The 23,117-nt window shown below is 47.0% G+C and overlaps 1 protein-coding gene across 4 annotated transcripts in view; it reads left to right on the forward strand.

The window, feature by feature from the left end:
- The window catches only part of LOC138491094 (E3 ubiquitin-protein ligase TRIM39-like), a 289,556-nt gene extending 271,490 nt beyond the window's left edge, over positions 1-18,066 (forward strand). For all 4 annotated transcript variants that reach the window (XM_069617406.1, XM_069617409.1, XM_069617408.1 and 1 more), the window contains 2 exons: positions 1,277-1,326; positions 17,355-18,066. In XM_069617406.1, the coding sequence (XP_069473507.1) occupies positions 1,277-1,326; positions 17,355-17,875 (571 nt within the window). In that variant the 3' untranslated portion in view covers positions 17,876-18,066. The remainder of the gene's footprint in view (positions 1-1,276; positions 1,327-17,354) is intronic.
- Positions 18,067-23,117: the final 5,051 nt, after the last annotated feature.

The following is a 23,117-nucleotide window of genomic DNA, read 5'->3' on the forward strand; positions in this document are numbered from 1 at the left end:
ACTCGGATTATTAACTTTGAAGACAGTCTTACTGGTAGCAGTCACATCTGCTCGCAGAGTGAGTGAGCTACAAGCCCCTGTCATGTAAACCTCCCTGTACAGCATTTTCCAAGAGGTTGTCTTGAGGGTTCTTCATTTCTTCTTTTGCAAGGTTGTATCCGAATTCCACCTGACACAGAAAATAGCACTACTAGGTTTTTTTCCCCACCTACTTATCCGTCTAACGATAGCGAGAGGTTACACGGGCTAGGCCCAAAAAAGGCTTGCTTTCTACATTTCTAGCATGGTAAATGTCAAGCAAGATGACAAACTGCTTACACAGAACACTGGCTAGGCGAAGCTGTGATCAAACCAACTTTATCCCGTTGGGTCCTTCTATGCATTTCGCAGTGCCACTTCCAGTGCGGGAAAGCCATGAAAACCTAAGGAGCATAGTGGCTACCACTTTGGCACTTCAAAGAGGTGTTGCAGTGCAGGACATTTGTAATGCTGCTTTATGGTCATCCCTTCACCCTTTCTCTGAGCATTACTGCTTAGATACTGTCTGGTCAGGGCGCTCGGTTCGGAAGAGCCGTTCTGCACAACATCAATCCATAGTTACAAAAATCCATTTCTCCCACATCCATCTCCAAAACTGCTTTGGGAGTCTATCAAAGATGAGGAATCCATGGGAGGGCACATTCCATTAGAAGAACCAATTACTTGCCCCTGGCAATGTTGCTTCTACTGGATATTCCTCATCGCCCTCCCAGCCTACCCCTCTGTCTGTGGGTGCATTTTTTTTATATACATCTCACTTTCAGCACCCATGCAGGTTATTTGTCCTCAAATCGGCTATGCAGAAACCGGGGAAAAACAAAGTACTGAGGCAATGGGCAAAGTGCGTGCTGTTTATATATTGATGCAGGAATGTTAACTATTGAGAGACATTGACGTGATGCTGCGCAGCGACCTCTACTGTACATGTTTCGGAAACTCCAAAGCAAGATATGGATATATCACAAGATGAGGAACATCCAGTGGAAGGTACACTACCGGGGAGGGGTTGGGAGGGGGGGGAGGTAGGTTAGTAAAGATGGCAAACATCCAGTGGAAGGAACACTTCCAGGGGGAAGTAAAGATGAGGAACATCCAGTGGAAGGAACACTACCAGGGGCAAGTAAAGATGAGGAACATCCAGTGGAAGGAACACTACCAGGGGGAAGTAAAGATGAGGAACATCCAGTGGAAGGAACACTACCAGGGGAAGTAATGTGGTGTTTTTTTTTTTTTTCAGATGTGAAAATGTGACCCTTTGGATGGAAGGGGGCTTAACAAAGTATAAAGGTAAAATGAACTGTTCATGGTGTATTGTGACAAAGTACTGTAAATTAGCCCAACTACGTCAATGTGTGGATCTTCTTGTTGCCCGTTCCATGCAATGACTGCTGGCTTTGAATTACTGATGCTTTTATGCAGTTGAGGTTGTCGGCCTCTTCAGTAATGCTCTGCTTTCAGCATTCTCCTCCAGTCTCCATGTTACCATGCCTATGAGGGAAGCTCACAATTCCTGCGCCTTAAGCAGTACCGAACGTTTGTTACAGATGGCCCCCCTGCCCCCCTTTCCCGATGTTAGTCCTGCCTACTGTGAGATCACGCCAGTGGCTGTGCCCTCTGGCACTGCTGAACAGTGTCTTGATCCCGTCCTTCCAAGGTCTTTCTTGCATTGTACCTTCCACCGATGCCTGTACAGCGGCTCCCATTCCGCTACCTCCTCACCCGCCTCACAAGCGCAGTCAGAAAATGGTCACGCCTAATGAATCTCCACCCTCACAAATTGATGACTGAGACAGTCGAGTTTTGCCTAAATTGAGGCATAACTTTTTTATTTTTACTTTGATGCGGCAACCACTGTTCGGTGATCTGATCAGGGGTGTTGCAAGGTCTGGAAAAGATCTGGGGCTATGCTAATGTATGGACCGTCGGGACTCAGAGCTAGCTAGCCTTTTGGTAGTAGCCGCTGAGCTTCTATCCGGGTCTACAACCAAAAGACCCGGGGCTATAGCCCCCTCAGCAGTGCCTCTGATCCTACATACACTGACCTCCAATCCTGGTATATAGTTCAAACCGCAAAAGGCTTCCAGCAAGAGATCTCCTACATATTTTTAGACAGATGCATGTAATTGAGCAGAAAAGTATTAGAACATTTCTGCTTAAGAACATGATCCTATTCTATTTAGGCCTAGAGGCCCAGTAGGCGATGTTGAAGTGGTGCTGTTGTGGTGGTTTTCTTTCTTTTTCTTCACTTGTTGGTTGCTGCACATCCTCACGCAGGTCCTATTGCAGCTCAGTAGTTTGCAGCAACTGAGGACGAGGACTTTTCATTGCATGATTTACGGTTTTTGGAGACATGGAATCCTGTGATTATTGTGGTCTGTGCTTTGGAGTCAACCTATAGCCCTGGGGCTACCTCTTCGGATGTGTGTGGTTTGGTAAAGGTGGTTGAATATCTTGGCCACCACATGCTAATGACTATAACTGGGATTGGGGTGGTGGCAAAGGGGCTGTAGATTGTGGGAAACCTAAACAAGCTCACTGCACTGTGGCATCTTCCTGGTGGGTTACCGTAATGTGGTGGCCCCTCTAATGGCTAATTTCTCCTGGTAAGGCAGGTCTGTTTGCATGGAAGTCTGTCTGCCAATAGCGCAGAGTGGCAGGTGGGGGTCCCTATGGTTACCATGGAGTAGGATGCCCATCGGCAGTCTGAAATGGCCTGTTTCTCCAAAGTGGTCGACAACTGAGAGCCATATATCCACCTGGCAGGCAAGTTCAAAAGTCTCCCTACTTTTGCAGCTCATATCAGGCAGTTGGCATCTGCCAACACAATTTTGGAGTTGCACAACCAACTCTTCTTGGATCAGAAAATCGGGATGGTCTCACTAGCAAATCCTTGTCCCTGGGTATTTATGCGAAAAAGGAGGGTTGGGGGGTGTGTGTAATGGGATGGTTGGTGTTTGGGGCTGGGAGGTGCAACCATCTCACCTGTTTGGCTTTATTTGCTCTGTTTTTGAAACTGGTTGCGATGGTTGGAGTCCCTAAGATTGGGGGCTTTTACTGACTAGGTGAATTACCTCGGATGTTTGTTGTAGATGAGTTGGCTAGTAAGGTGTTGCCTTAAATTGATTGCAGGTGGCACTTGCGGGTGCAGAGGGAGGTGTCTGACCAGTTTGGCTTGTAAAGATGTTCTGTTAAAGGTACTTGTATAGAGCACCGTAACCAACAGAATTGGTCCCCAGGCGCTCTGGCGTATCTGTAAACAGGAAGGACGGGTAGAGTTAGTTGGGAGGAGGGGAGCAGGAGAGTGGGAGAAGTGACGTGCTTTTGGCAGCTTCAGCTCGGTATACACAGAGTGCTGGGTTTTGGTGGTAGTATTGGATCGGCTGTAGGTGATGTTTGTGTTGTTGATGCAGTGTGGTATAATGCGTGCGGATTGCTGGGAGAGAGATGGTTGTGTGGCTTTGTGTGGTTTAAGTATGCAGAAAATTGAGGGTTGGGTTGGTGGGCTCTGTGTCCTGATTCTGGTACTTCTGATTCCGTTAGTTGTATCCCTGTGGGTTGGGTTGATGCTGATTCCTTATGGGCCGACTTGTTTTGTTGGTGCTGTGCTGACCCCGCTGTATCATAGTGAGTATTGTTTGGATTGATAGGTGCGTCTGAACCTTTCTTCAGGTGTGACACTGGGTTGGTAATATCTCTATTCTCTTGTTATTTAGTGGGACACTGTCAGTTGAGGTTTTGAATGGTTCAGGGTCGGAGTGGTGTTGATGTGGCGTTCTAGTGCTTCTGTCTTGGTGAGCCTGTGAATTCCGTTGTTCGTTTCCTCCTGTCATGACTGTCTTTCTGTTGGTTCTTTGGTTTCTGTCGGGTGAACATCCTTGGGGATGTTTAGTTGTAGTTTTTGTGTGATTGGGCATTGTGCTTCCCGCTGTGTAGCAGGTGGACAGTGTGTAATGATGAAACATTTTGTTTCTCACCCACTGGATTGGGGCTTGTGGTGTAGTGCCTCCTTTCCCTCTGTCTGTTCTCCTTAGGTCTGTTGGGAATGGCTATGGTTTAAGGTCATCGTCCTCTTGATGATTCGTCCTAGTGTTTGTCTTTGTCTTGCTATGTATACGGTCTTTGGTCGTATTGCGGCTGTCTCCTGGTTAGTCGTTTAGTATGTCGTGGGATATTTTCCTGAGGGTATTTCCCATTGAGTGCTTGGTGTGGATCCAGGTCTCTCTCTATGTTCATAGATGTTTTAGTTGTGTGCGTGCCCCTGTGGCTGGTCTTTCTTGTTACGACGTGAAAAGCCAGGTTTTGAGTAGTTTCCTGAATAGTAGGTGGTTTCTTGTGTTACGTATGTACTTTGGAAGGTCGTTCCAGGTTTTCGGGGCTTAGTGAGAGAAGGAGGATCCTCCAAGTTTTCTTTTGTTGTAGGGTTTCGGTTCCAGGCGGATGTCAATGCTTGATCTGAGCGTTCTTGTTGATGTAGATGCAGTTTGTCTCTCAGGAACTCAGCGCCTTCGTTGTGTACCGCTCTGTGCGTGATGCACATTGTTTTGAATTTTATTAGTTGTTTTATTGGTAGCCAATGTAGTGTTTTCAGCGCTGGTGTGGTGTGTTCTCTTCGGGGTAGTTTCAGAAGCAGTCTGGCTGCTGCGTTTTGAATGCATTGTAGTTTTTTAAAAAGTCGTTGTTGGCGTAGTCTACTCGGGACATGACTAGGGCGATATTGGTGGTTGTTTTGTTTTCGCGCGATAGGAATGGTAGGATCCTCTTTGCCACTCGCAGGAGGAAGAAGCTTTTCTTGAGAAGGGCGTTTACTTGTGGCTCTAGCTTCAGTCCATCAGGACCCCCAGGTTTTTTACAATCGGCGAGGGTACTGGGGTTGTCCCGAGTTCCCTTGGCCAAGGGATGAAGTGGTTTTCTCCTCCATTTTTTGTGACCATCATTATTTCTGTTTTGCCTGGGTTGATTTTGAGGCAGTTGGAGTTCATCCAGAGGAATACATTGCAGAGGCAGTTTTCTAGCATTGAGTTTATTTCTAGGTTGTCTTGTATTTTGAAGATTATTTGTGTATCGTCGTCGGCAAAGTTGTAGCAGGTGAGGCCGTGGCTTTTGATGATTCTGATAAGTAGATACAGGTAGCTGTTGAATAGTTGCAGGGAGAAGGAGGATCCTTGTGGTACTCCAGAGGTGGAATCTCTCGGGCTATATTTGAAGGGTTTCATCCTTACGGGTTCTGTTTGTTAGGAAAGATTTGATCCATAGTAAGGCGGTGTCTGTTATTCCCAGTCCTTCCTATCTCATTATGAGGGTGTTGTGGTTAACTGTGTCGAATGCTGCTGATAGGTCTAGGAGTATCAAGGCAGTGCTGTTGTCCGAGTCGGAGTTCATTTTTAGATCGTCCCATATTAAGAGTAGAGCTGATTCCGTTCCTCTCCTTGGTCTGAAGCCAACTTGTGCTTGGTCTAGTAGGCCGTGCTCTTCTATAAAGTCTTGGGTCAGTTTGTATATGTACGTTTCGAGCAGTTTGGCTGTTAACGGGATGTTGGAGATGGGTCTGTAGTTGGAGAGGTTCTCTACGTTTCCCGCTGTATCTTTGAGTAGTGGCCTGATGTATGCAGTTTTGAAGGCTTGTGGCACTTTCCCAGTTGCGATGGAAAGTTGAGGATGTTCCTGTGATATTCCAGGGGCGTTCCTTGTTTAAATATCGATTTGTATATATCTGGTGGGCATGGGTCTTCGGGAGACCCTGAGTTATTGCTTTCATTCACCAGTTTGACGAATGTCTCCACTGATATTTCTGGAAAGCCTTGCAGTTTGTTTGGGTGTTCCTCCTGGGTGTGGGGGGGGTCGTGGTCAGATCAGCCAGTCTGCTTTGTATGGTTTGTTGGGACTGGTGATTTTGTTTTTGAAGTGGTCAGCAAGGTCATTGCATAGTTTCGTGGATGGAGTTGGTGTGTTACATCCCAGAGGGTTTTTGATTTAGTTTATGATTTTGAAGAGTTCTTTTTGGGTGTTTGGCGCTTTGAAGATTCGGTTGTCGTAGTGTTTGCTCTTTGCTTTTTGTATTTACTTTTTGTATGCGCGGTTGTGTTGTAGGAATTTCAGTTTTTTCGCATTGTTTTGTTTTCTCCAATCAAGTTCTAGTCTTCAGTTTTTCCTTTTCATGGTACTAAGTAGTGGGGTGAACCATTTTGCCATTGCCCGTTTATGAGAAGAGTGAAGGGTTTTGGTTTTTCTTTGGCGATGTTGTCTATAGTAGTTATAATCCAGGAATGCAGCAAGGTTACTTTTTTGTCCAGGTCATCTTCTTCCATGAATGTTTGGTGTGGTTTGCTAAGCTCCAGGAGTTCAATTAAGTTGGAGTTTTTGTTGGTTCTCCAATTTCTTTTCATGGTGTTCAGTGTTTTGTCCGGTTGATTGTTTGTTGGGGTGGTCATTTTGATTACGAAGGGGATGATGACATGGTTTCTCCAGGGTATTTGAATTGGGGGTGCCGTGGTGAGGAGTAGTTTGTTCATGAAGATTGCGTCAAGTGTGTTCCCTGCCGAGTGGGTTGTTCCTTTGACTAGTTTTTGCAGATTCATTGCTGTTAGTTGGCTGGTTAGCGATTTTTGTACGGTCGTGGTTTCTTCTTCAAACCAGATGTTGAAATCTCCGAGGACTATCAGGTGATTGTGTTTGATGGCTAGTAAGGTGATTGCTTCTGTGAAGGATTCTACGAAGGTTGCATCGTAGGTTGGTGGTCTATATATTAGTATGAATTTCAGGTTTGTTTTGGGGCTTACTGTTAAACGTATGATTAGGGATTCGCATTTATCGATGTTTAGTGGGTCTTCCAGTTTGATATCCAGGTGTTCCTTGTGAATGATTGACAGCCCCCACCGCTTTTGTTTTTTCTGTTTGCTTAGACGCATTTGAAGTATTCAGGCAGGCAGTTGTTGAGGGTGATCTTCTAGTTGTCGTCTAGCCATGTTTCTGTTACAAACAGGATGTCGATCCCTCCATCGCAGAGCAGATCGTATATTTCGGTGGCATGTTTGGACATTGACCTTGCATTGATGAGGTTGCAGTGGATCCTTTTGGTTTGGTTTTGCTTGTTAGTTTTTCCTTGTTTTGGTTTGTGGTTGTGGTGCATTGGCGTTGATTGGGGTGGATGAGGATCAGCGAAGGCTGCACCTTCATTGACGCAGTCTGCTAGGTTGAAAGCTTGGCTGTTCAATGGTGGTGCTTCTCTATTCATGCTGGTTAGGTGAAGGTCCGTGAAGGTTTCTTCTTTGTTGAATTGGTCAGTTAGGTTGATGTTTGGGTTGTTGGATGTTAGATCTTCATCATCGTTTTGTCCAGTGTGGCGTGGGTGTTGAGGGTGTCCTTCTGTTCTTGTGATGTATGGGGTAATGGGGTCGGAGTTTATCCACACTCTTCTTGGGTGCTCCCGTCTTTTTTCTGGTTGTCTCGGGCTGTTCTTTGTGTGTCTTGATATCTCTGTGTCGTTGGGGTATCCTGGTTCAGGGGTTGTTGTGAGGTAAGGTGTGCGATATAAGGCTTTTTCCCTTTGGAAGATTGTTCTGGTCGTTCCGGTTTTTGGCATTGTTTCCTCTATTTTCGGTTGTTGCTTTGGTAGTAGGTTGGATTTGTGCGGCCTTGTCCTGTGCCCTTTCTTGGCATCCCTTCCTGGTCCGGGGCATTTTGGTGCTATGTGCGGAGGTGCCGGTTGAGTGGTTGGCTGCAGTGTCTTGTGATGGCAGCACTAGAGTTTCTTCTTGTGTTGGTAGGCTAGGGTGCTTTTTTATGCTGCCTGTTCTTCCGGTGGGTTGGTTTGTGTATCCTCGGAGCATTGTCTGGGGGTTGGGGTGCTGGGCATATAGTTGTCGTGGGTGTAGTACAAAGTTCAGTGGCTGTCTATGTAGGTCTCTCGGAGAAGGTGAGGGCGGTTGAAACTATACTATCACGGTCTAGTCCTCACTAGGAGTATGTGAAGGTGGTTAAGGCTAAGTTTGTGCTTGAGACTAAGTCTAACTATGTTCTAGAGTCCCGTATGGTAGGGGGGACTCTAAGGAGTATTGTAATTCTTACAATGCAAATTTTGGGAGCAGCACCCCAGGTAAATTTGAGAGACCTGTATAGTGGGAGAGAGGCCTATCAATGCAATCTGTATATCATGCAATGTGGGAGCAGTACCCATGCTAAATTTGAGAGACCTGTATTGTAATAGATCGATATAGTAAAGATGTAATATTTACCTGGGCAAGAAGAGGTTGGTGGTTTTTCTGCATCCTGAAAATGTTCATACTCCCTTCTGGCCACTCATTGCACTCAGCCAGGTACTCGGAAGGCCACAGCTCGACTGTTTCCCTGGAAAAACATCCCTAAAATGCACATAGCCAAGCACATGCGAGCTGATCCCTTCAGTAACCGTCCCTTTGCACCCCATGTTTTAGATCTGGACCAGAAGGGAAACTGTTCAATGCACGCAATGCTAAGAATGAGCTGACATATCCTTGAAGCACTTGTGTACAGGCGCGTTATAAATGACTTACCATATCCCTGGAGTAAAACCATGCTTCATCCCAACACATTTCCGAGTACATTTGGCAAGGAGTAAGCTAGAACTGCAATGATAAAATGCTAAAATCTAGGAACCCCTAAAGTAACTGGGAGGGCCGAGTAAACCTTAAATGAGTGCCCTGTAGAGCTGTGGAATGGGAATATGGGGCAGAGGTAGGGCAATAGTTCATTGCATTATTTTGAGCGACGCATGAGTAGGTGTGTTCGGCAGTGAGGCTGCAATGATCCCTTCAAATTTCGTGCTTTTGGAATTGCTACTGTTTGTGCAGTCTCTCTTCAATGGCTGTGGAAGTGCCGCTCTTGCACGGAACACTGAACTCTATATCTACTGATAGCCGCCACGTGCAGCGTGAGCGGAGTGTGAGTCAGAGTGCGTTCGGCAGTAAGCCAGTCCCTTTCCGACAGAAACCTGCATTGCGATACTACAGACGAAGGACAATTTACTACATTGTGCATAGGCTGTGTGTTTCCCTGATTGCTGAACACACCCCACCCAGTCTTTTGCTAGAGCTGAGCGACTGCTGTGCCGATCCTTTCTCTGCCATGCTTGCTAAAACGATGACTAAATAGAAGCATTATAATCTTCGTAAAACAAAACGATATGGAAAAAGCTCTGGCTATCAACGTGAGGCACGTGATACGCTGACTAACGAGCAAATTGGAAAAACAAAAACTGTATCTGTTAACAGAGGGCAAAAGAACAGTAAATTATGTTCAGTAAAATAGCCTGGGAAAATCACAGCTTTCTTCAGAAAAAAGGTATGATGCAAAGTAATTATTTTCCCAATACGATTGCTGAGATCCATACATCTATACCCAGTGTGAATACCAGTACCTCCCCCTCTGCTTCTACTCCAGCTATTGACGATAACTCTCTCTTAGATTTATGTTATCGGCTGTGCAGCTTTAATCGCACCGCCGTAGAGGCTGAAGATGCACATATTTTGTCATCCTAAATGAAACCTGCTACACATCACTTAGACTCTTCATGCCGTATTGAAGTCTACTCAACGCTTATCTAGTACACCGTCACTTTTTCCCATTAAGTGCTCCTGTGCATAGCCAGACATCTACGGTCTCGTTCCCCATGTGAACTTGAATACTACTCATAGAAAGGAAGTAAATATGATGGAAAATACTTCTCTGCCATCGATCAGCATTATGCATTTTGCGATAAATATTTGGATCAAACTATGTGACCAAACATACTTTCAAACACAGAAAAATGACAAAGTGTTGGAGTCTCTACTGATCCACCATAAGAACTGCATTCCCACTAATGATAAGCTAATCTGTCGAAGTTCCTGCTGACAGAGAAAACGAGCGGGCACATGCTCCTAATAAAGATATTGAGTCCCCACTCTCTTATCCCTCCTGTAAGTAAAGGAGACAAATGCAAAAAAATCAGAGAACGGTGCAGACTTCTAATCCAGTCAACCTCGTGGAACCTATTGATACTAACAGTCCTCCTCTTAACTCGACTGCACTGCTACAGGTGCTCTTCAATGTAACACTAGGCACCTCTTATGCGTCAACCGTAAGAAAAAAAGACAAACGAAAAGAATGGGTGCCTTAACGAGTTGGTTGATAGATGATAATGAAGATGGTAACCCTAAGGACAACGAAGAATCTGTATTTAAATTAACCAGTCTAACCAAGAAGTAATTGATGAAATTCCACAAACAAGGATCCCTATTAGACAGAAAAACCAAAAGATGACCTTGGAGAATGAACAAGGACTTAATAAGGCGTTCAACCCTTTACAGGATATCACGGTGGTGACGATCGGTGAAAGAGTGGACAAGAAAACAAAAAAAATAATTAACAGAACATGTTTTATAGACCTGTTCTCAAAAGTTCCTGTGCTCAGAATACTTTTGTGACACTGACTTCATTCAACCTCTGAGACACCCATTTGGAGCAATTACCCTCATTCATTGTGTTTTACCATCTACCGCCTCTTTAATTAGAACCCAGTGTGAGTCACTGTCATAAATCACCAATGTATCAACTGAAAAGGATACGGTAACCAAAAAAGGATACAATTTGGTAGGGCTCTTCCGGATCCTATTTTCACACGACTTGATTGTAGGTAGGTCAAATTAGACATTCCAAATGATACAACTCTCTGACTGAATGAAACAGGCAGAGAGATGGATCACTGGAAAGGGTGTGAGAGTTGTGTAGGAAGCATGCCTAGGATAGATAAAGTGTCATAAGAAACTGTCCCAATCGAATTACTAAGATAACACAGTATTAGCATTAATTCAGACACTGACCTTAGGGCAAAACTGAAGTAATCCACGAAAGTTTCTTGAAGAAAACCAGGAGTTGAACAAACGACAAGGAAGGGAAGATTAGTAAGGGAGACGTATCCGGAACGGCACGAGGCTCTCGCTAGATACCGGGTTGGTGCACCACAGGGTAGCGTCCAAAGTACTGTGCACAATCACATTCCAATTGTTCATGAAATACTTCCTTTCCCACGAAGAACAAAAATTAGAATTTCACCTGTTAACTGTCACAGGTACCAAAGGTTCAAAGTAGTTCAGAAAACCAGGTGCAGGATTGCACGCAATAGCATACACGCAGCCAGGTCAGCCGCGCTTGGAGACAGCGTTTCCGCGTGAAGATTTAGCACGCGAACAGGATACACGCAGCTCAGGACAGCCGCGCTTGCAGACAGCGTCCGCGTGGAGATTTGGCACGCGAACCGGATTCACGCAGCTCAGGACAGCCGCACTTGCAGATAGCGTCCGCGTGGAGATTTGGCACGCGAACAGGATTCACGCAGCTCAAGACAGCCGCGCTTGCAGATAGCGTCCGCGTGGAGATTTGGCACGCGAACAGGATACACGCAGCTCAGGACAGCCGCGCTTGCAGACAGCGTCCGCGTGGAGACTTGGCACGCGAACAGGATACACGCAGCTCAGGACAGCCGCGCTTGCAGACAGCATCCGCGTGGAGATTTGGCACGCGAACAGGATACACGCAGCTCAGGACAGCCACGCTTGCAGACAGCGTCCGCGTGGAGACTTGGCACGCGAACAGGATTCACGCAGCTCAGGACAGCCGCGCTTGCAGACAGCGTCCGCGTGGAGATTTGGCACGCGAACAGGATACACGCAGCTCAGGACAGCCACGCTCGCAGACAGCGTCCGCCTGGAGACTTGGCACGCGAACAGGATACACGCAGCTCAGGAATTAGCGTGTGGAGGAAAACACGCTCAAAATAGGCCAAAGAAGTTGCTGAAGGGAATGCGAGAACGCAGGTTCAGAGTTCAGCTACAAAACGCCAAAATGGACTTAATCAGAAGCAGCGAATCGGAGTTTCTACGCTGCTTATGTACGCACTGCCGTGATACACGTGTCGGAACTAAGTCAAGTGAATTTTAACGACGTGAAAAATGCAGACGTCGTTTTCCGGGCAATGCATCGAAAAACCTCCATTTTGAGTAGAATGGTATAGCGGTTCTATGGGAGTAACTCATTTTGTATGGAGAGGTCGTTCCTGGTCCAGAGATATGTCCAGCAGGCATGACAGTCACTTGAGTTTCTTGGTTTTGATTTGGATTTGCCAATCCTGGATACCCTTATGTCCCACTCTTGCAAACATTGTGGGGATGCTAAAAGCAAAGATTTTTGTAATCCCCCTAAACAAAGTGATGCAGTGAGTTAAAAACAAGCAGGCTGGAAGTGGTTAAAAAATATGTTGGGTCAAATAGAAAAGATACATCCATGAGAAACAAAGATTGCCTCATGGAATACGAGAGGCCACTCACATTTCCTTGAACTTGGAGCCTTGCTTGACTATTTATTGACCTTTCCCAGCTTTCTACTACAAGAGACATGGCTCCTTAGATTTCCGCATCGACACCCATTGCATATTTCAATGCCACGCCCATAAGGAGGCAATGGGCAGACCTTTTGGAGGACTATTGATTGGTGTCGGACACGACTTCCAATCTAGTGCCATTCCACTTAAATCCAAAGTTCAAAATAATATATTAGCTATTCAAATTAAAGCTAAAAATATATTAACTGCCCCCAATATATTAATCGTTCATATATATGATCCACCTACTAAAGATCTTACATTTGAAATATATGAATCCATTGAATCCTTGTTGACCGAATGGCTGCTTAACGAGGGTAACTATGTGGGGATTTTTGGAGGAGACCTTAATGCTCAATGTGGAGTTGCTACGATGAAAGCAACATTTAACAAAATTGGTGTATCGAATGTTATGGTTAAGCCTCTAAGTAATGCCAGGGGTACAATACGGTCGAATTTTCTAAAGGATTGAGAGATGTGGCCACTTAATGGATGAACTGTTAGTGATACGCCAGGGAAGTGTACATGGAAGAGTGGTAACAAAACAGCTACACTTGACTATATGTGGTAATATGTCAGCACTAGAACTAGTGAGTGATTTTGAAGTAGTTCAATTGCCTTATAGTGATCATTCACTTGTCTATGCATCATTGCAACTAACCATACAGAGTGTTTGCGATAGGGCATTTATAAATATTAGGGTATGTAACTGTGGGATGAAAATAAAATGGAATATCCCAAAAAGTAAGAAAATGACTAAAGGATTTAGCCAATTAATCGCATTAGAGGTGTACTCTAGCGGGGGAAAAAAGCAATAGAAAATATGACTATGAAACTTTGATTGCAAAACGTTTACATCGAAGGGAATTGCGCAAGTTAAAAAAACTGCCTCTTCCTATAAACAAATATATGCAATTAAAGAAAACTCTGAACAATAAATTTAGAGGGTGTTGTAAACGGTGTCGACTAGAAACCGCCAATAAAAAATGGCAGGAAATGATTTGTATTCTGAAAGACGGTGATACTCACTTGATATGGAACATGTTAAACAAGGTAAGAAGTAAATCCTGCCCACAACCCCTCCATGATATTGGTGAGGAGACATGGGTTAGACATCTTATGACTACCATGTACGAAGATGCGCACAAATGCAGCCTTCATAATAAAGTAGATAGAGGGCCTTAGATTTCACAAAGTGATCTAGTGAAAATCATGGGAAAACTTAAACTTGAGTTCCTGGTCCGAATGGACTTGCATCCATGGTGATTAAAAATGATCCCTTAAAGTGGGCTGAAATTCTGTTCATCTTGTGTGTAAAAAAAAAAACAAAAAAAAAAGGTTTGTATAGAAAAATCTATTCCATCTTCATGGTTAACATCTATTCTCATTCCTGTATTTAAGGCTGGATCAAGATCCTTACCCAGGAATTATCGTGTTCTTTCCATTTTAGACACCACTAATAAAGTATTTAAAGCTACTGTTCTCGACCATCTTCAAAGATGGGTTGATGCCAATGGTCTATTACATCCCTTTCAATCAGGCTTTGTATAGGTTCCAGTACCACTCATAATATCTACAAACTTGATGCTATTACCACTCAAGCAAAACAACACCTGAACCCGTCTGTTTGTCACTTTTGTAGATTTTAGTTCTGCCTTTGATGAGGTCAACCTAGAGCGATTGTGGGGGATCTTGTCTGAACTTAAATGTCCAGCGTGGCTATTGGAGATTATCGTAAAATTGCACACCAACGCCACAGCCCGAATACGACTAGACCATGAAGGGCGATTATCTAACCTCATGAAAATCAAAAAAGGTGTTAAGCAGGAATGCATGCTTGCTGCTCTTCTATTATATCTCTATATAGCACAACTGATAAAGCGTCTGGAAAACTGCTAATTGCCCTGTGAGATTTACTCGGACCAAGATAACGGCATTATTATATGCCGATTACCTGGTCATAGTGGATAACACGTTTAAGGGAATGAAACTACTGTTGGAAGAACTAGGACGATTTACTAGTGAACATGACATGAAAATCAACATGACTATAAAAACATGATGTTTTCAGCAAAAAAAGTGGATCGACCTACCATGGGTCTTAGTTGGGAAACCATTGAGTATACCACTACATATAAATATCTGGGCGTTGAAATGGATAGTAATAACGGCTATAGTTCTTTAATAGTCGGGAAAATCCAACGCGCTAAACAGATAACCATGTTAGTTCGAAGTTTTGTTTCACACTACGCAGGCTATTCGCTGAAAGGCATTATGCTGCTTTATACTCAATGGTTTATACCTGTTGTGTTTTACGGATTAGAGGCTATAACTATTAAAAGCCTTGTCTGTAAAATTGAAGTTTTTTTTTTTTTTGCCATACCGTTTTAAGCCTACCACGTACCTGTCCTATCCAATATATTCGAGCTGAATTGGGTTTGGTTTCGCTTACGGGGACTATATTCCAACAACAAGGCCTTTTTGTGCTGAAAGACCTGTGTCATCCTGCGAGTCAGATGCTCCGCATTATAGGGACTGACATTATCCAACTTCACAACTCAAAAAACCTAATCTGTATGACTCTGTGTGCATTGACCTTTTTCTTGATTTAAACTTGGCTATAGATCATTTCCGTTGTGGTCAATTTAAAGGCATTAAAATTGCCTTCAAAAAGAAACTTCAGAGAAATGACATGGTTAATAATTTTGAATATATGAGCGGTCTTCATAATATTCAATCATTTGATGAAATAGTTTACACATACTGTAAACCTCAAGTTTACTTGATTCAATGTCCCAGCCCAGCAGTGCGTAAGTTCAGACTTATGATGAGAACCAATCAACTTCCAGTAAGAGCCACTTATGGCTCTAATCTCTCTCCCTGGCTGTTCAACCAGTACCTGGCACTCCTTGCCCACCGCATCGCCGCTCTCTGCCCCAACTTTCAGTGCTATGTGGGCGATACCCAGCTCATTTTCAGGCTACCCTCGGCCTCCTCCTCTCCTTCCCTCATCTCTGACTGTCTGTCTGATATCCAGGAATGCTGTGCCGCCAACGATCTCTGCCTTAATGCCAGTAAGACTGAGATTCTACTCATCGGCACACCTGTTCCCTCCTTCCCTGCAGCTCTCTGGCCGGCCTCTCTTGGCCCTCTTCCTGCTCCTACCTGCAAGGCAAAAAACCTCAGGGTCATCTTCGACTCCACACTCTCCTTCTCTCCTCATATATCTGACGTCTCTAAGAAGTCACACTACCAGCTGCAGCTCCTCAGATGTATTCTTCCCTTCCTCTCCTTCCCCCAGAAGCTCACTGTCTCACGAGCCCTGGTTCTCTCAAAGCTGGACTACTGTAACAGCCTCGATCTTAATCTGCCTGCCTCCACTCTCCGCAACTCATCCAGAACAGAACTGCGAGACTTGTCCTTGGCCTCAAGCCCAGGGACCGTATCTCTCCAGGACTGAAATCTCTACACTGGCTCCCAGTGGCTGCAAGGATTAAGTTCAAAACCCTCTGCATTGTCCACAAGGCCTTCTGGGACCTGGGGCCTAAATACCTTCAACTCTCTATTCCTAAATATCTTCCTTCCCGAGCCCTTCGCTCATCCGTCTCCCACTCCCTCAGGGTCAGCCGCTTCTCGAAGCAACGAGCTGGGGGTAGATCTCTTTCCACGGCAGGGGCCTCCCTCTGGAACAGCCTTCCTGCCTCCCTGAAACTTGAGGAGAACCATCTCCGTTTCCGGAAGCACCTCAAAACCTTCCTCTTTGCTTCTGCCTTCTCTCTCCCTCTCCCCTGCTAATTCTTCACTGAAACTGCACTGAATCTGCAACTGGGCCACTCTCACCGACCTCGGTCCTTGGCCCTGCCACTCTCCCCTGCACTGCCTCCCTGGCAACCCCTGCACTGCGGGGCTGTCTCTGTATCCCTACAGCCCCCCCTTCCCAGCACTTGTCTGTACTTACCTTGCACTTGCCACCAGCTGGCCCTATTTATTTATTTTTATTCTATTTACTTTGTACTGCACTTCCCCCCCCCCCCCTCCCCTTCCCCATGCACTTTTTCCCTTCCCCCTACCCCTGCACTTGCGTGATCTGAATGACACCTGGCCTAGTAGGATCGTTGTCCGTCTCCCCCTTGTCCCCCCTGCCTGCCTCGTTGCGCCTTGAAACACTTGTCTATAGGCGCGTTACAAATGCCATATCATATCATAACCAACGGCAATGTAGGATATGTAATCAACAGGGAAATCTTGAAACAGTCTGACGTATCCTAACAGAGTGCCCTAAACTTGAATCAATATACAGAAGTTTGTATGATAGGTATGTCTATCAACATTCAACAATACCAACCGTACATTTCTGGCAATTTAGCTTAAATTCACCCGAGTAGCTCTACATATTGCATTGTACAGGGTGTCTCCTGTAGCTGAATCAAATTGCTGTACTGTAATGGGGAATGGATGATTCTGATTTCTATGCACACAACTGCACCTTTTGTCATATTCATTTTGTTTTATGTATTTAATCTGAGAATCCTTGCATGATGGGTCTAGAGATATAAATAATTTGATATAAGTAAAATTATGATATGAGATATATATACAATTTCATGTTTATAATCGTATGTAAATATCTTAATGGTTCTCTGTTTTAGATGAAGTTAAAGTTCTGCGAACTATACACAACTATAATAATTAAATTATTTTGCTTTAGCAATTTACAACAATATGATGCAGCAATTAAGTAATACTTTCAATCTTTACATTTTTTTTTTATCTGACTTTAATTGTGTATCAGTGAAATTAAGTGTGAGTGGACCTTGCAGAAGGAGTGTCTCTAGCGCTTTGTTAGCCCCCAGTCTGCTCTTTCTGTACATTCTAAGCCTCTTCTTCGTTCCCACTGACTCTCTCTGGTCTCGTCTCTCTGCAGTGGCTGTGACTCTGGATCCAGACACCGCTCATGAATGGCTGACACTGTCTGGGGATAGGAGGCGTGTGACTGACGCTGGAGTAGAACAGAGGAAGCCAGACCATCCCAAGAGGTTCACTGAGAATCGCTCTGTGCTGGGCAAGGAGGGCTTCTCCTCTGGGAAGAGCTATTGGGAGGTGCAGCTGCTGCAGGAGGACGGCGAATGGGTTGTGGGGGTCGCTCGGGAGTCGGTGAGCAGGAAGGAACTGATCACGGAGTCTCCTGGGGATGGAGTTTGGGGGATTGAACTTGGGTTTGATGGGGAGCTGGTCGCTCTTACTTCCCCTCCCACCCCTTTGCCCCCACCTGAGCAGTTGGACCCCTTGAAACTAGGGGTGTATCTGGACTATGAAGAGGGGGAGCTCTCCCTATATAATGCAGACAGCATGGACCATCTCTACACTTTTGCCAACTGTACTTTCTCGGAGACGGTCTACCCCTACTTCATGATCGGGTGCGAGACTGATCTGTGCCTTCTGTAGAAACGGACCACATAACTGGGGTCTGGGGGCCGTCTAATGGATGCTTTATGCTTGCTGTTGGCTGATGGCCCACTGATCAGTGATTTCTCTTTTTTTTAACGCTTGCGCCACCTACAGTGGTGATTTCTTGAACCCAAGGAATGCCTTGGTTTGTTATACTGTTTTCCATAAATAAAGATTATATAAAAATACATGGGGCGATTTAAGTAGTCATTTGCTTTAAAATGTTGCTCTGAAATATAGATCATTTAATCTCTGCACATCTTTTACTTTCACCCAAGGGAATCGGGTATATGTTGCCGTCCTTAATATTCTGAAGGAATTCCAGAGGAGGAAAGCGTAGAATTCACACTTCTCTTTAGTTGTAACTCGAAGGTGGCACGGAGCAGAGCAAAGTCCCAGATGGGGAGCGCACCATCTCACTTTTTGGCAGAATTTGGTGTTAAGATTACTCTAATTTCTGGGAAATCGTATGAGACATGAAGACCCCTGCATTACAAGTACAAGGGGGTCATTAAGCAGGGAGAGTTTGTGTATGTGGGGGGTGGTGGACACCAATGTTTTGCAGTTCTGTGGGACAAAGGGACCTAAGGTAGGTGCAGTATATGTGGGAAGTGTCCTTTAAAAGGGCAGTTCGAGAGGATTGTGTCCTCCGACGTATTCCATATCTATGACGGGTAATGTCCACAGCTGTGCTGCTTCGGAAAATGTTCGGCAGAAGGCGTCCTGCGTCGATGGCGTCGATCCCATGTCCCTCGAGGGTCGGTGTCACCGGATGTTATATATAGGACGCACGTCGCCCGTAGCCTCAGTTCCGTTTTTTCCGCAAACGTGTTTTCTTCGGAATCTCGGTGCGCTCGCTTCTTCTCTTTGAAAGATGTCTTCATCTTCCTCTACTACCCCAAGGCCGGGCTTTAAGAAGTGTCGGGACTGCGGGTCGAAAATGTCCAACACGGACCCGCACGACATCTGCCTCTGGTGCCTCGGCGAAAGCCACGCCACCGACGACTGCCAGTCCCTGACGTCTAAGGCCTTTCAGGAGCGTAAGGGGAAATTAAAGGTAGTTAGGGGGTCCAAGCCCTGTAAATCGAAGTCCGCTGGGCTTTGGACCGATGACTCGAGGGGCGACTCTGCGTGTCGGTGAAAATCCAGGGCTCGGTCTAGGAGTGGTTCCCGCCATTCCTCTGCCTCGTCGAGGCATTCTAGGAAGCGCCGTCACTGGTCGCCTTCCCCGCCGGAGGAGGACTCTGCCAGACGGTTGACTTGTCCCACCAAGTCTTCGTCGCCGGCCGAATGGGATTCATTCCGCCAGCAGATGTTAGCGATTTTTCAGTTGCAAGGCACAGATCCGTCCGCGCCTTCGAAAGAAGCCGGCAAGGAACGGGCTCAGTCCACCACTCGCACGCCTTCGGGCTCGGGAGGTCGGCGCGATCATCGGGAGCCGTTGAGGTCCCGATCGGAAAAGGGTGATCGCCATAGCCGTGCCAGGTCCAGGTCCCGGTCCTCGATGCCATAGAGACCGTCGAAACCTGTGAAGCCTTCCAAGAAGGCGTAAACACCATCAGCGCCGTGTCCGGCGGAGGACGTTGTCGGCGCCATGTCCGTCGAAGGACACTCTCGGGGATCGCCCTCGAAGAAGTCGTTGGCGCCTCGGTCGACGCTGATTCCCTCGGCGCCCTCAACACAGTTTGTGGAGGATTTGCCGGAGGTGCCCCTGAGGGCTGTGGAGCCTGCGAGGAAGGCTTGCAGCAAGTCTGTGAGGCCTGTTTTTGAGCCCTTTTCTGTTCCTCCTAGATACCTTTGCAAGAAATTTCAGAGGTTGATGAACTGTCGGATCTGGAGATGGGCTTGCCTGTGCATCCTGAAGTCCCCGATGACCTTTTGTCTGGGCATAGTCAGATGGAGGAACTCCGTCAGTCACTGCATGACCCCAGTGGCCTTGACACCTCTCCGGAGGTGGAGTTTGGCCGGCCTGATCCTGGGGCGCATGCTGAATCTTCCTATCGGCGTCTCATGTCTCAGGTGACAGAGTACTTGGGGTGGTCTGCCCCCCCCCAGTGGAGTTTGATCAGGATGATTTGATGGATATCCTGGATCAGGGTTCGTCCACTGACCCGGTGTTGCCGTTTCACATGGCTTTGCAAAAGAGGGTGGCGGCGGCTTGGATTGCTTCGGAGAGTCTGTCGGCAGTTAACCGGTCGTTCCCAAAAAAATAGTGCCCATCCAGTATTGACCCCTGCTACTTATCATTGCACCCTATTCCGGAGAGTTTGGTGGTGCAGGCGGCAACGGCCACCTCGAAGCAGGCTGCATACCCTAACATCCCTCCTGATGGGGACGACTAGCGCTTCGATGGTTGGGCGAGAAAGGTATTTTCTTTTGGGAGTATGGCGTTGAAGTCTGCTAACTCCACTTGTGCCTTGGCGAAGTTTTCATACTCTGCGGAACTGTGCGTCTTTAGCGGCTGAGCATATTCCCGAGGGGGAAGAAAGGGATGGCTTTCTGGCCCTCATGCAAGATTGCAAGGATGCTATGTGCGAATCCCTCCAGTCGGGTTTGGACACGGCAGATAGTGTCAGCCGGTCCATGGCTGCGAGCACCGTGATACGCAGGTTTGCGTGGTTGCGGAAGTGGGATTTTGCCCCGGATGTGCAATCCCGTCTTCTGAACACGCCCTTTGACAGCGTTCATTTGTTTGGCAGCAAGGCTGACGAGAGCCTTGAGAAGTTGCAGACCTACAAAGCTGCAGCAAAGTCTTTGAGCGCTGCAGTACGGCAACCTCTGCCTTTTCGTCCTAGGGGACAGCAATGGAGGGGAGTTTCCTTTCGATACTACTCCTCGTTTGGTAGATCAAAAGGGGCTGCCAGTCAAAGGGGTCAGCGAAAAAGTACCCGTGGTGGTCGGGGAAATCGTGGTGCCAAAGGCGCTCGGGCAGTTGCCTCTTTGCCATCAGGCACTGCCGCAGCTGCTACATCTCAGTCATGAGGCCATGTACCATGGTTCGCCGGTTGGGTGCAGGCTAGCACAGCATCTTGGAGAATAGCGTGATATTACTTCAGATGTGTGTGTTCTGGATACCATAGCCCACGGCTACTGCCTTCCCTTCCTTCAGCGGCCTCACGACAATCCACCGGGGAAGCTCTCTTTTGAAGCGTCCAGATCCGCTCCTTGTGCAGGAAATCGTATCCCTGCTGGAGAAAGGCGCCATAGAACTGGTGCCTGTGGCGGAGAGGAGCAAGGGATGGTATTCCCCATATTTTTTGATTCCCAAGAAAGACGGAGGGTTGAGACCCATCATGGACTTGCGTGGTTTGAACAAACTTCTCTGGAAGGACAAGTTCAAGATGGTTACTCTTTCTCAAGTCCTCCAGGCCTTTCAACTTCAGGACTGGTTGGTGTCTCTCGACCTCAAGGATGCTTACTTTCATGTGCCGATTCATCCCAAGCACAGGAAGTACCTGATGTTTGCGGCAGGCGACTCGCACTTTCAGTTTCGGGTCCTGCCATTCGGTTTGACCTCCGCCCGAGGGTCTTCATCAAGCTCATGGTGGTGGTGGCAGCGTACCTCAGGCGAGGGGGGGGGGGGATTCACGTCTACCCCTACCTGTACGACTGGCTGATCCGAGCGCGCTCTCCCGAGCAAGTGTTGGATCATCTCGGTCTCACCTGCCGCACCCTCCACAGGCTGGGCTTCTCCCTGAATTTCAAGAAGTCTCATGTGACACCTTCCCAAAAGCTCCAGTACATCAGGGCTGTGCTGGACATGTCCCTGGGGGAAGTGTTAGCCTCCCCAGGTCAGGGCTCATCACATTGTGCAGATGGTGGACAAGTTTCAAGGTGCCCAGTGACTCCCGGCTTTCGATTTCCTAAGGTTGCCGGGCTTCATGGCATCCTGCATCTTTCTGGCGCCAGAGGTCAGACTGCGGATAAGACCTCTGCAATGGGCTCTCAAACTGCAGTGGTCCCAGTTCTCGGGCAAGATGTCGAATCCCGTTCAGATTCCGATCTCAGTCGCACAGGATCTTATGTGGTGGGCCGACGAAAGGAACCTACTGAAGGGGGAACCGTTTTGGCAACCATGGCCAGAGGTGACGATTGTGACGGATGCTTCCCTCACAGGATGGGGTGCTCATGCCAACGAGCTGACCGTCGTTGGTCTCCGTCGGAGTCCAGACTCCACATCAACCTGTTAGAACTGAGAGCCATCAGGCTTTTCTGCTGACTGTACAGGGGAAACGTGTTCTAATCATGATGGACAGCACAGTGGCCTTGCATTACCTCAACAAAAAAAGGGGGGCAGGGTCACTCCCATTGTGCAGGGAGGTGATGCAGCTCTGGTTCTGGGCCATCGAACAAGGTCTTTCGATCTCGGTAGTTCATCGGGCCGGAGACAAATGCGCCGGCGGACGCTCTGAGCAGGCAGAACACAGTCTCTCGCGAGTGGGAGTTGGCTCAGGAAGTCCTTCTGGAGATTTTCGCCCTTTGGGGAACCCCGCAAGTGGATCTCTTTGCCACCAGTGTCAACCGGAAGTGTGAGAGATTCTGCTCAGGGGAATTTCCTCCGAGAGGAGCCTTAGGAGACACGTTTGTGGGGGATTGGTCATTCCCGCTGCTGTACGCGTTTCCTCCAGTCCCCGTCATTCCTCAAGTGTTGTGGAGGTTTGGGACCCACATGATCCTTGTGGCTCCGTATTGGGCCAGGAGAGCGTGGTACCCGGACCTTCTAGAATTGTCCATCTGCCCACCACGACGTCTTCCTTACCGAGAGGATCTGCTCTCGAGGGAGGGGGGGGGTCAGGTTCTCCATCCAGAGGTCCGGACTCTCAACCTTCACGCTTGGTTTCTGAAAGGTTGAGATACAAGGTTTGGGACCTCCCGGCTGACGTGATGGAGGTGTTGCTTTCGGCCAGGCAGCCAGCAACAAAGTCCCTGTACCGTTGCCGTTGGCGTAAGTTCTGCGACTGGTGCAGGAGACATAATGTTGATCCTTTCCAATGTTCCATTCCTATGGTTTTGGCTTTTCTGCTTTCTTTAGCCCACAAGGGCCTTCAAGTGGGTACCATTAAGGGTTACCTGGCTGCGCTGTCCATAGTTAAGCGCTCGTCTGAGGAGTGTTCTTACTTTAAGAAACCTTTTGATTTTGCAGTTTCTAAAAGGGCTGACTTTTAGAAACTGCGGTTTCTGCTGTCCCCTTTCCAGGTGCCGGTTTGGGATTTGAATTTGGTTTTGAAGTTTCTGATGG

Source organism: Ambystoma mexicanum, chromosome 10 (assembly GCF_040938575.1).
Source record: "Ambystoma mexicanum isolate Mex_15411 chromosome 10, UKY_AmexF1_1, whole genome shotgun sequence".
Taxonomy (NCBI): Eukaryota; Metazoa; Chordata; class Amphibia; order Caudata; family Ambystomatidae; genus Ambystoma; species Ambystoma mexicanum.